Genomic DNA, 13,515 nt, shown 5'->3' with positions numbered 1-13,515 from the left:
CACACAAGCACATGGCAATTTCAGTAGTTGTGATCTAAAGATTCACTTTTTAAAATTTATGTTTTTAATTTGTATCCCACTTGTTGGTCCTCTGTGGCCTTGCAGTTAAAATTAAAATGGAAATATGATACATTGGAAATGGAAAGATGAAGATTTTTGTTCCAAATCTGAAGTCTGCCTCTCTCATGTTCACTTACCGTATTTTTCGCTCTATAAGACACACCAGACCATAAGACGCACCTAGTTTTTGGAAGAGGAAAACAAGGGGGGGGGGGAAATATTCTGAATCTCAGAAGTCAGAACAACAAGAGGGATCACTGCACAGCGAAAGCAACGAACCCTCTTGCTGTTCTGGCTTCTGGGATAGCTGCGCAGCCTGCATTCACTCTATAAGACGCACACACATTCCCCCTTACTTTTTAGGAGGGGAAAAGTGAGTCTTATAGAGCAAAAAATACAGTATATGATTGAAGTCTGGACTCTGGCACAGACTGTATCAGCTTGTGTCCTGACCCTTTTCCCAGCCAAAGTCTTGCTTGTGGCTGTGCCAACAATGTATTTGGGTCTCAATATGCTGCTTGTAAATGCCAGGTCAGTCCATATTAAGATCTCCCTCACCCACAATTTAATCAGGGTTAAGGATGCTGACCTGGCATATACAATCAAGACCTGGGTGAGGGGTCAGGGGGTTAGTTTCTCCCAGCTATGCCCACCTTGGTACTTGGTCCAGCACAGGAGTAGACACCAAAGCACCTGATCTGCATGGCATACCTAGTATGTCTTGCCTTTTAAAAATATTTGCTGCCCATGCTCCAGACAATGGCGAGTACTTTGAGATAACAGCACACTTTTTATTCACTATTTTATTAAAATATTACTAAATACACCACCATTCACCCCTAGTCCACGACAAGATTTGTAAGGTCATTCTCACCTAATTGAGGCTCACTAATTGCCACAGTGATTCAGAGTCAACATTAATATTATCTTCCTCTGTTTACTTTCTCCTGCCCAAAGGCTAAATAATTAAGGATTGGTGCAAAATGAAATGCAAAGGTCACTAAATCTTTAACCATTTGGGTTTGAAGAAGTTACAGGTATGTCAGCTTAAAAAAGAAATGCTTTTGTATACATTTTCATTCCCAGTCTTTCCTTAGATTGCATAGGCTGGCTACTCAGCGACTGCCCATTATTTCAAGCATTCAGCAGCTCAGCCTTGTCATTGGAAAAGAGATATGCAGCTGAGTCCAAATGAGTCTGGTAGGATAGTTCTCTCTCTCTCTCTCTCTCTCTCACACACACACACACACACACACACACACAGGTTTTATGGGAAGGAAGACGGACTGCTCTTTTTACCTAGGGAACCTGTGGACCTGCAGGTGTTGTTCGACTCACAACTCTCATCATCCCCAGCCAGGATGGCCAATGGTCAGCGATGATGGGAACTACAGTACAGCGACATGTGGAGGGTAAAGGGTTAAGAAGTGTTGCCCCAAAGACTGGTCAATTGCAAGTAAATTGACCAAAGACAAACAGTAAATAGGTGCCAGTTTGGACAAGAAGAATTATGCCTTTCTTTGGACAATTAAAATCTGTGAAAGGGCACTAGCCATGACAAGCGCCTATGTAAGTGCGATCATGATCTTACTTTATGTTCTTTTATGTTCTTCATAATCCCAAATATTTCCCCACATAGACTTTTTAATTTAATTTAATTTTAATTTAATTTTAAAAAAATAACTAAAAAAGGAAAGTTTTTAAGCCAGGTAAGTTCTTCGATTTAAAGAAAGTTTTCTTCTTTTTTCAAAATTTGTATTATGTATCAATAGGAAGGTTACTTATGTTTCTAAACCAATCTGCAAGTTGCCAACGTGAGATATCACTCAACTATTGTTTTATTGGCCACCACATCATCCTGCACCAAAAATTAAAGGAAACAGTCTTATATAGACATGGTTTAAGAAAAAGCAAGGATAGGGCTAAAAGATGTTCTCTGCTTGCACCTTCACTTTGTACAGGTAAGAAACTAAAGCCAAGATAAAAACAAAAATCCAAAGCCACAAGGTATTGAATCTATGGGCAAGTTAGGATACTCACACTGTATTCCTAGGCTAGGTTGACTCTATGGTATACCTTCTTTCCCAAATCAGGGCACCCCATACATCATTCCTAAACAGTTAAATAAGCAAAGACTCCAAGGAGAACAAAGGTACTCTACTGCAACATGCCTAACATTTACATTGCCCCTCTCTGCTCATTAAACAGATTTTGTTTAAATAATGAACAAACTGTATTACAGACTCCAATGAGAATTCCAAAATTATAAGTCAACTGATAAAGCTCAGAGGAGATGGAAGAGAACGGGAGGGAGAGAAGAGCAATATTGACTAATATAAAGGGCGCAGCTTGAGAAAGGATATTCCTGCCACACCTGATCAAACATAGTCCACAGAGGGGAGAAGGAAAGAGGAACACGAGAAGAAATGAGACAAGGCAGTTGGAAATTTGCATCCAGCACAGATTAAAACAAACTCAGTAGGGACTGAGGAAATACAGAATATATATTACTATAAATGCAAAACTGTTCTAAAAGCTAACTCAAATGTCAAAGATTACTGCTTGAATAAATTTGAATATGAAAGTCATTGCTTCTGTAACTTAATGAAGAAATGTTCAAATCGAATTCAAGTAAGAGCTGAACTCTGCCCCTGTGTTGCCTCTTGAAAGTGGAGGTCTCTGACAATAGTACAACATGCCATCAGGGCCCACCAATACCCTGCCTAGGATCAAGTCTGTTCCCAAGAACACCTAGGAAGGATTTCCAGTCAGTGCTACATGACAGAATTAACCTACACACAGGAGACATGAAGGCTGGCATGGTCTTTTCACAAGTGATATGAATATCAGGAAACTTACCTACTGATTCCACAAATGCACATTAGTCCAATGTATGCATCATGGCAGAAATTCTAAACCAAAATTCTGAGTATTTTCCTAGCACAAAGTATGAAAGAGTCATCTAGATTTTAGTCAGGAGATTTGTGAAGAAAATATTTTATCAACCCTCAGCCCCAAACCATACAGCTGGCACGCACACACAACAACCAGCCCCCTCCAATCTTCTTGTATCACTTTCCTCCTGTGTGCTTGTATGTCATTAGTTTGGCTATTGTCACATCCACAACTGAAGACGGAAAAAAGCACGGTCAGGGAAATGGAGGGCAAGACACTCTGTTTCTAACCAATGAAATTCAAGTGCCAAAACATTCTACTCCAATTTTATTTTACGAATTCAAATGAATTTGCACAGCTAAATTTTAGGTATCTAGGGTGTAGGGTTGTGGGGAGCACTATGCTTACTCAGCAAATGTGGAAAGGTATTCTGTACCACATGGGAGGATGTAGCCCCTTTCAGCTTAAAAGCACGTGCAATCCTAACAGCCACCTCATAAGGTAGGTCAGCATTATCTCCCAATGGCATACCAGGAGGAGAGAATGAAGCATTTATTGCCTGTCCAATGCCATTGATGCATTCATGCATGAGTTAAGATTTAAACTCGGTACATTATTGAGGCAAAAACTCACATGCCATTCCCAACAAAATAGCATAAAGGATAGTGTCTAATTAGTTTGGTTTAGTAATTTATACCCCACTTTTCCGTATATAAAATAGTCACGGTGGCTCACAATAGATTAAACAATACTATTACAAAGAAACACAACAAAGTGAATCAAACAAAAGCAGATCTCAAGAGGCACAAAGTTAGACACTTTCTGAAAGGACACATATACAGATGGTGCCCAGACTGTAGAACAACCTTGCTAGGTTAGGTTGGAAGCACAAGAGACAGGTCTTCTCAATGATGGCACCACAGCTATAAAGCTCCCTACTCAATGAAGTGCATTTGAGCCCATCAGTGCAGGATCTTAAAAAAACATACATCTTCCAAGCTACATTTCATCATTTTTGGCTATGTGATTATGAGCTGTTTTGCACTTTTAAATCATAAAACTTTGACAGACCTACAAAGCCTAGATGCTCTTTCATTATAATACCACCTAATATGTCTCCCTTCATTTATGTATTGACCCTATTATGTACACTGCACTGTGAAGGCATGGTTTGAAAGTCAACCTAGATTCCACAGTCTTGGTGCCAGCTGTGAATGCAATGCTGTTCTGTACTGATACATATCCCTATTTAAAAAAACAATAAATCTGTCTCTGCAGAATTTAGGTATGTGCCTTGATCCTCTACATACCCAATATTAACTTAAAAAACAACAGCTTACCAGTTATGTTATTCAGCACTTCTTTCAAAACACTGAAGCTGTGCAAAAGAGGATCACGGTCTTCATCCTAAACATATGAAAAGGTTGTTACTAAGTAGGAACTGGACTAAGTTAAAACTTCCTCACTAAGAGGGAGAAAATATTTATATCATCTTTCAATAAGCACTTAAACAGATCATTTTTCAAAGAAGCCCCAAGGTCTCTCTCGGTCATGTGCAAGAGGGGAAAAACAGGGGCTCACTCAGCTGGGGGGCAGCAGCCTTCCCGCTTCCCAGCTGAGACATGCAAACAAGCTGCGTTGTCCCCAGTCCGCCAGGCACTGGGGTGAAAGTGTCTCAGCTCCCACAGTGAGAGCTGCAACAGTTGGCTGAGGCCAATGCAGCAAGTTATTTCAACATCATGGTGTATCGCCAGATTGCGATGTTTGGCTGGTGATGCATCACAATGTTGAAAGCCTGACATCACCCAGCCCTACTAGTAGTACATGGTCATTGACTGCTGGGAATGAGTGTTTCAGCATGTTGCCTCGTGCTCCGGCCAGCTTGCTAGCCCACCACCTGTTGTGCCAGTTCAACAGTAGCAGTACCGCCATGCCACCCCATTCCTACCAAGCTGCTAATCCAGCTTGATTGCATTGTGCAAAATGGGTGTTAGGAGGAAGGTCACAGAGGTAGCACACAGTTCCTTTGCCAAAAGGATTTCAGCTGCTACACACAGTGCATCTATATCCAGGTCAGCAGGGGTGTGGGTGGGTATGCAGAACAATCCTATGTAGGCCTGCTCAGAAGTCCTACTGGGTTCAATGGGACTTATTCCTTGGTAAGTATGCATAGATTCACAGCAGCCTTAAGAAATGAATGGAATAAGCAGTATGAATGGCTAAACACAGTTGTGAGTCACCTGTGGCCCACCTCCAGATGATGGACTGTCATAGGTTTCCCTCCCTGTTGCCCTCTGGATGCTGCTGGACTACAATGCCCATCATACCTGACCACTGCCCATGCTGGCTGGGGCAGATGGGATCTGTAGTCTAACAACATACTCCCTATCCCTAGACTATCTCAAATGGGATGTTCATTTGAGTTTCACATTGGGCAGCAAAATGTACTGGAATTGCCAATTGCCACAGCAGAAGGTTATAAAGCTGGGGAGGAATTTGTATACTTTTATTATTTCTTTACAATATTCTCTGAACTTTACTTCATACTCAAAGGCACTTTGTCTTTAAATTGTTGTCTCTCAATTCTTAAACTGCTCCAATCAGAAGTTTAAAGCTTTGATCAGAACTATTACATCACATGGGTGTGTGCATTTTTAAAGCTTTTGAGAGAAAGCATTTTAGACAAGCTCTGAAAGACAATGTTCAAGGCACCAGGATTTGAGAACAGAAAGTGACAACCCTTTATCCCAGTTCAAAGGTGTGGAAAGACTGTACCAGCCCCTCCAACAACACAGAATTTAACAACCAATCCCGAAGGGGGTAGCGATACTGCCAGGAGGGTGTTTAGTGCTACAAGAGTCTACATGAAATAAAAAAGACCTAAGAAGTCTGTGGGTCCTTAAAGACTAACACATTTGTTTCTACATAAACTTTTTGTAAGCAGGATCTTGTTTTATCAGATGCATGAACTATGCAAATAGTAGGTATTATGTGAATGGGTGTATAAAAATGTAGCACCCATACTACGAATTTGCACAATTCTAGTGCTCAGAGAGCATCTTAGTGATACTAACAACCCTGCAATTTAGACCAGTATTATTATCCCAATATGTGGGTGCAGTAGAGTGGGCTCACAATATCCTGTTGGTACCCTGTCCCAGAGTTCAGCACTTTTCAGTCTCTTATACAATAGATGCCACACTCCAAATTATTTTGTTAACTAGAATTAGACAAGTGCCTATACAAATGGAAGATCAAAGCTGCCCACAGCAACATATAGCAAATAACTATTTCAGTTTCTCATATATGTTTGATATTAGACAGATTCAAGATTCACTTCATGCAACACTCAGCAGCTTACCAAATGTGTATGAGTACTCCATCTTGCACTGCGTTTTATGGCTCCTACTACTGTATTGATTTCGCCTTGAATAATATAAATGTTCTTCTCCACAATCCTGACAGACCTAGAATTGAGAAACTAAATTAGTACCCATTCAAATACAAAAAATAACATTATTATACCATACCAGGAAAAGAAATTTGAAAGTATGTCCCAGAATCTACTCTTTGGATGCCAAAAATGATAGAAATATTTCATGAAATGAGAAATAGTTAAATTATCTTGGTACGGTCTGTTTTGTATGTTTTTATTAATAGCTATTCCACCCTCCCTATCTTTTAGCTCACAGAGAGACCCCAAGGCAGCTCACAAATCAGGACACAACATTTTTATGTTAGTTTCTCAAGACACTGAACCCATCAAACCAAAAGGTTTAATCAGAATCAAGCCTTCCTTCCTTCTTTCACTTGCTTTGGGGAAATGAGGGTCAGCATGTACAATAAATCTAGAGTTTCACTACAGTGGTACCTCAGGTTACATACGCTTCAGGTTACATACACTTCAGGTTACAGACTCCGCTAACCCAAAAATAGTGCTTCAGGTTAAGAACTTTGCTTCAGGATGAGAACAGAAACCGTGCTCTGGCAGCATAGCAGCAGCAGGAGGCCCCATAGGCTAAAGTGGTGCTTCAGGTTAAGAACAGTTTCAGGTTAAGAACGGACCTCTGGAACGAATTAAGTACTTAACCTGAGGTACCACTGTATTTCTTTTAAGATACTGTACAACTTTTAGCACTTCAAAAGCAAGAAAACCCTAAAAAGCCACTATAAACCTGGGGGGAAAGGACTCATGACGTCGCAGTCTAGACCCAGCAAACCACAGATTGTGCTAAGTAAACCACTACAGGAAAGATATGGGTTAGTACTTGGCATACTACTAATCTGGCAATCAACTGAGCACTGTAAAAAAAAAAAAAGAGTGAGTAAAGCCTGCCAGTGGTTAACAGCCCGGAAGCAAAGGATCAGAAATGCACACAGAAGTGAGGAACAATCCAAGTACAGTGGTACCTCGGGTTAAGTACTTAATTCGTTCCGGAGGTCCATACTTAACCTGAAACTATTCTTAACCTGAAGCACCACCTTAGCTAATGCGGCCTCCTGCTGCTGCCGCGCCGCCGGAGCACGATTTCTGTTCTCATCCTGAAGCAAAGTTCTTAACCTGAGGTATTATTTCTGGGTTAGCGGAGTCTGTAACCTGAAGCGTCTGTAACCTGAAGCATATGTAACCCGAGGTACCACTGTAGTACATCTGTGCAGCAGTGTAGTACAGTGGTACCTCTGGTTACGTACTTAATTCGTTCCGGAGGTCCGTTCTTAACCCGAAACTGTTCTTAACCTGAAGCACCACTTTAGCTAATGGGGCCTCCCGCTGCTGCTGCGCTGCCGCCACCACACGGTTTCTGTTCTCATCCTGAAGCAAAGTTCTTAACCCGAGGTACTATTTCTGGGTTAGCGGAGTCTGTAACCTGAAGCGTCTGTAACCTGAAGCGTATGTAACCCGAGGTACCACTGTATTTGGAAAAGCACAGATATATCTACCAATCTGGGAAGCAGCCAAAAGCACACCCTGCCCATTAGACTAGGCCTCCCTCCCCAATTTCTAGGGTACATTTCCATACCATTTGGTGGGCATCTCACTGATAAAGTCACAGAGATGGACTTCAGGGACAAGGTGCTTGTGCAGGGGTGGGGTGGGGTGGGGTAATGGCCTAGCTTCAGAAACACTTGAAGGAAACCAATTATCTAGACCCATTTTAGACAGGGTTCCAGACCAAGCTTTCGGACTGAACCAGCTTTAGTTGTTCTGATGGAAACAGGGAGAGTAACACTATTACTCTAGCTGGATATTTCCGCGGATTTTGACAGTGTTGAACATGGTATTCTCCTGGGCCAACTCTATGAGATTGGACTTGTGGGTGCTGTGTTCCAATGCTTAGATTCCTATCTGTGGGATGAGATTCAGGGAATAACACTGGGTAAGCATACCTCACTGTCCAGACACCTGCACTCTCTAGGAACTATTCTGTCCCCAACACTATTTAACATCTAAATAAACTGTTGGGAGCACTCATCATGATCTTTGGGACACAGTGTCAGCAATCCCGAGCACTGCTTCTCTGTTATATCTAAATAAGACACAGCTTTGGTTTTGAACCAGTGTCGGGATGGAGTAACGACAATAAACTGAAAATGAATCAGCAGCATTTGATATTTCTTTATCTACTACATTCTACAGTGGTACCTCGGGTTAAGTACTTAATTCGTTCCGGAGGTCCGTTCTTAACCTGAAACTGTTCTTAACCTGAAGCACCACTTTAGCTAATGAGGTCTCCTGCTGCTGCTGTGCCGCCAGAGCACAATTTCTGTTCTCATCCTGAAGCAAAGTTCTTAACCTGAGGCACTATTTCTGGGTTAGTGGAGTCTGTAACCTGAAGCGTATGTAATCTGAAGCGTATGTAACCCGAGGTACCACTGTATAAGGAAACAAACAAGAGAGATCTGAGTTATCTACTCATTATATAAATTTTGACATCCTTATTCTAGGGTGAAAATAGGCCCTTGAGTGTTATACCATGAGAGAAGTCTTAGGACAGAGGATGAAATTAAAATAATTTCATTGTTTTGTTCATTATTCCAGTCAAGTCCAATAGTATTTTTATGTATATGCCCTCAATGCAGCTTGCATAAAATGTAGTTAAAACACAATTAAAACCAACCTAAAATAAAATTAAAATCAAGGAACTGGCAAGTTTTTGGATATTTACTATTCCTAAGATCTTGTAGAGAGGCCTATATCTGGGCTGCCCTAGTCATGGAGGCACAATTGTTTGTGGCAAGAAAAAGGGCCTTCTGGATTATGGAACACATGAGGTCTAGTTGGTCCCCTCCCTTGCCATTTCTGCCAATTAGTGAAAACCTTTCTCCGCCGGCAAGCTTTCATCTTGCTGGGCAGATGACACATTGTGGACCTTGTTTAGGGTTTTTATCTACTACACTGTTTTCCATTTTCACATTGTTTTATTCTTATATTGTTGATAGAATGATACTATCGTTGTAAGATGGAATTGTAAAATGAGCAATGTGAATGCACTGCAAAAGTGCAGGATACAAATCTTCTGGAAAAAATAAAATACTGCATTTGTGGTGAATCCACAAGTGGCATGGGCAGCAGGAGTTTACATCATACCTGAATATGTACGTTGGAGGTACTGTGGAATTAAGCATACAGCAAACTCTGCTGAAGTGCACTAGTGCCTGCTCCCCAGTCTAGGAGACTTGAGACAAAACCACACCCAGTGTTTGTTAAGACCGGCATTCTCTCATACTTTAAGCTTTCCTTGTGGCACACTTGCAAAAACGATTTATAGCTCAAGGGCTCAACTCTTTCTGTCAAAAACACCTTTAAGAGGTCTATATATTATGACAGCTAACCCTTCTGCTTGTCAGACAGAAATACACATTTGGGCAGTGCAGTCCATGTGTTCAGGTAATCCAGCATCTATCCCATATTGCATATATTCAACAGTCATAAGTAGTTGCAATTTCCTCTAAGCTGCAACTCTACCCAACTTCAAAAATCAAACATTACAGCTACTCAACCTCCAACAAATCAGGTTTGAGGAAGCTCTGTTCAAGTTAGATAGCCACATGGTAATGTATCAAAAAGTAATGAGGACAAGTTGAATCTACTTGCCTTTGGAAAGATGGCAGAGCTGGCATGTTTGTGTGTTACATTGAATCTATCACCACCAACTCAAAAACGAAGAACACTATGTGGACACGAGGCATGTATACAGGCCCCAAATGCCAGTTCTGGGTACTTCCACATTCATAATGACACCCAGTTCTTTGACTTCCAGCAGACACTTTACAGATCTGTTCTTCCCCTATGTTCCAATAGCACTTGCAGCCATATTTGAAGGTGTGTTTACAGCCATATTTGAAAGTGTGTAAATATATAAAGCATTGCCTTATGAGAACCAGCCCAGGCCCACCTAGGCCCACCTGGGCAAGCTGGGAAGGTCACTGAGTCAACATCCATACCCTCAACACCTAAGTCACTTGGAGTGTCAATGGCAAGGATGAGATGCAGTGTGCTCCCTGTCATTGAGAGATATTCCATCCACCTAAATGCAAAATTGTGCTAGACTCCTCTGGAATACTCCGGGGTGATGGTAAGATCTCTGCATTCATGCAAAGGGCTAAGAAGACCAGAGATAACTCTAAACCCTAATGCTGCCTCCCATCCAAAAGTGCAAATCAGACTACCTGAGATACTGTCCCTCACCCCCAAATCCTCTGTACAGTGGTGCCTCGCAAGACGAAATTAATCCGTTCTGCGAGTCTCTTCGTCTTGCGGTTTTTTCGTCTTGCGAAGCACGGCTATTAGCGGCTTACGGCTATTAGCGGCTTAGCGGCTATTAACGGCTTAGCAGCTATTAACGGCTTAGCGGCTTAGCAGCTTTAAGAAAAAGGAAACAAACTCGCAAGAACTCGCAAGACGTTTCATCTTGCGAAGCAAGCCCATAGGGAAATTCGTCTTGCGGAACGACTCAAAAAATGCAAAACCCTTTCGTCTAGCGAGTTTTTCGTCTTGCGAGGCATTCGTCTTGCGGGGCACCACTGTACTTGACAAGCCTCATTCCTCTCACATTAAACTGCATGCCCCAGGCTGTTGGGTCTTCCCAGGCACCTAGCACAAATTAAAATATGTTCACTTCCTTCAAAACTATTCACAGCACCCAATGAAATGTAGCGTGTGCCCAGACCCTAGCAGGCAGGGTTTTGCCTATCCCTCCCCAACCCTGAAGCTTGTCCCAAAATCAAGCCAATGGCCAGATCCTTAGGCAAGCAATGTTTTTATAGCCCTGCTGTCACAGATCTTTTAACCAGAGAAGCTGAGGGCACAGTCTCAGGCATTCTGCTTTGCAAAATGCACACTGCCTTCCCCAGCAAAGGCCTTCATTGATGCTTTTTAGGGCACCCCGGAAGCAGCAGCTGGACTGCCAAAACTGGGCCGACTCACAAAAGAGTCACCAATCACATCAGCTCAGCTGCCCCAAGAGTGCAGGAGGATCTTATTCCCTCACGGGAACCTGTACAGGACTCTGAGATCTTTGGGGGAAGGCCCTTCTCTCAGAAGGCCACCCTCAACAGTAACATTTGGTGGGGTCACGAGAGAGGGCCTTATCGGCGGTGGCGGCTCCCAGGAAACTTCAGAACTCCCTTCCTCCAGACCGTCTTCTGCCTTGCTGTCCTCCCAACCAGCAGGTGAAGAAGACCTTTCTTACTCCAACAGGCCTTTGGGAACGCCTGCTTTTAATTAAAGGTGTCGGTGCTGCCCTTATTGTAGTGACTGGTGCCGTGCTGTTCTTATGGAGATTATTGGTTATGTTTCAAAACAGATCTTAGATAGGCATGCAGTTTTCAATTCCATTGGGTCTCCAGCCATAGGAACCAACTCCCCACCCTAAAAAAATAAAATATTTGAGGGGGCCGGGTCCCCACAAAGTTGATGTGCATTGCCATTCAAATAACGTGTGTGCACCGTGCCATGTGATCTATTATGTGGGGCGGGACTTAGCCCCTACCCCCCTAATATTTTATTCAAGTTGGCACCCCTGTCTCCAGCAGCTGTTGGACTACAACTCCCAAAGTCCCTAGCTAGCAGGTCAGGGGGTGATGGGAGTTGCAGTCCAACAGGAGCTCAGGGCCCACTTTCGATTGGACGCTGCTTATTTTTTTCTTCTTTTATAGCGGTTCTTGTTTTTATCTGCAAGCCGCCTCGAGTCCCGTCAGGCGGGTTATAAGTAAATACAGAACCAAAACAACCACAGTGATAATCTCGGCCGGAAGGTCAAGCGGTCCCTTGCTGCACTTTGCCTCGGCCCTGCCTGCCGAGACAGGGAAACCGCGGCCTTCGCGACCCGCCTGGGCCGGACACCACCTTCGGGCCCTTGCCGGCCCCCACACACGCAGGACAGGCCCCGCGGCCCAAACTCCCTCGGCTCCCTCAGCAGGCAAAGCCCGACTGCGGGCCGGGCAGCTGGGAACGTCTGGCTGGCTCACTCACCCCTCCATCCAACCGGCATCCAAAATGGCGGCGCCTGAGGGCAGTTGCTGAGGCGTCGGAGGGCCTCTCGGCATTGCCGGGGAGCCGGACCGGCGGCGGCCCGCTCCGGAAAGCCCGCTAGTTCCGAGAAAGGCAGCCGCCCTGAGGAACGGCTGGAACCGGCTCCTCTCCCCTCTTCGCTTCTCTCTCACTGACGTGGAAACAAGGGCGCAGCCTAGCTTGCTGCGCGGTTTACTGCCGGGGACGGGGAGGGATCTCGGCCAATCGAAACCAGCATCTGAGGTGACAGGACACCCGCCGCCCAATGGGATCGGCTCGTTCCGAGGGAGGTTGGCGGGGGGGCGGGGAGGAGAAACCCTTCCGCCGCCGCCCCCTAGCGAGGAGGCCAATCAGGAGAAAGGCTTGGCGATATTGGCATCGCTAGTTGCCAATAGCTGTGTGGGAAAGAGAAAGGAAAAGAAAAGCCAACCCTCCGGATAGGTGAGCAGCCTCCCGGGAGAGAGAGAATCAAGTGTGATTGCACTGCAGAGCTAAGATTTGCTGTGCATTGTGGGGTGCAGCTTGTCATTTCTGGGCTGCGGGAGCGTGTGAATGGTCAAACGCGCAACTCATTGGTGTGGTGTTTTTGTGTGTGTGTGTTTTGATCTCTCCCAAAAATTACCACCCAAAAAACAAAATGCATCGCTGACTACTACATTTTTACCTTGTCACGTGTTAGTTGCACTGAATTTTATTCTTTATTACATAAAATTTATGCGCCGCTTGATTTGTGAAAAAATACAAACTAAAATCGGATTAATAAAAACCTAAAACAATAAAATCAAGATAATTCATAGAATTGTAGACTTGGAAGATATCCAAGGGTCATCTAGTCCAACCCCCTGCAACACAGAAATATGTACAACCTTACTCAAAAACATGAAAAAGTTAAAATGATAAAACAGATGAACATAAGTGGAATAAAGAATTGCTCCTACCTGCACTGAAGCCTTCTAGGGAGGCAATGATGCAACAGAGACCTTTTAAAATACTTGTGGTGAGTCGGAGGCTTTTAATCTGAAATCAAGCTACATATAAGATGGTTG

General features: G+C 43.5%; 1 protein-coding gene across 8 annotated transcripts in view; it reads right to left on the bottom strand.

The window, feature by feature from the left end:
• The window catches only part of GBF1 (golgi brefeldin A resistant guanine nucleotide exchange factor 1), an 84,122-nt gene extending 71,455 nt beyond the window's left edge, over window positions 1-12,667 (bottom strand). For 5 of the 8 annotated variants that reach the window (XM_081005400.1, XM_081005402.1, XM_081005403.1 and 2 more), the window contains exons 1-3: window positions 12,431-12,666; window positions 6,317-6,422; window positions 4,296-4,362 (exon numbers count right to left, since the gene is read on the bottom strand). In XM_081005400.1, coding sequence (XP_080861526.1) covers window positions 4,296-4,362; window positions 6,317-6,422; window positions 12,431-12,504 — 247 coding nt within the window. In that variant the 5' untranslated portion in view covers window positions 12,505-12,666. Of the gene's footprint in view, window positions 1-4,295; window positions 4,363-6,316; window positions 6,423-12,430 lie in introns of all 8 variants that reach the window. The other 3 variants (XM_081005399.1, XM_081005404.1, XM_081005401.1) reach the window with 1 other exon arrangement.
• Between the last annotated feature and the right edge of the window lie 848 nt (window positions 12,668-13,515).

Source organism: Podarcis pityusensis (assembly GCF_964106645.2).
Source record: "Podarcis pityusensis genome assembly, chromosome: 5".
Classification (NCBI taxonomy): domain Eukaryota; kingdom Metazoa; phylum Chordata; class Lepidosauria; order Squamata; family Lacertidae; genus Podarcis; species Podarcis pityusensis.
Note: the sequence above shows the minus strand (reverse complement) of the source record. Positions and strands in the feature narration are given on the sequence as shown.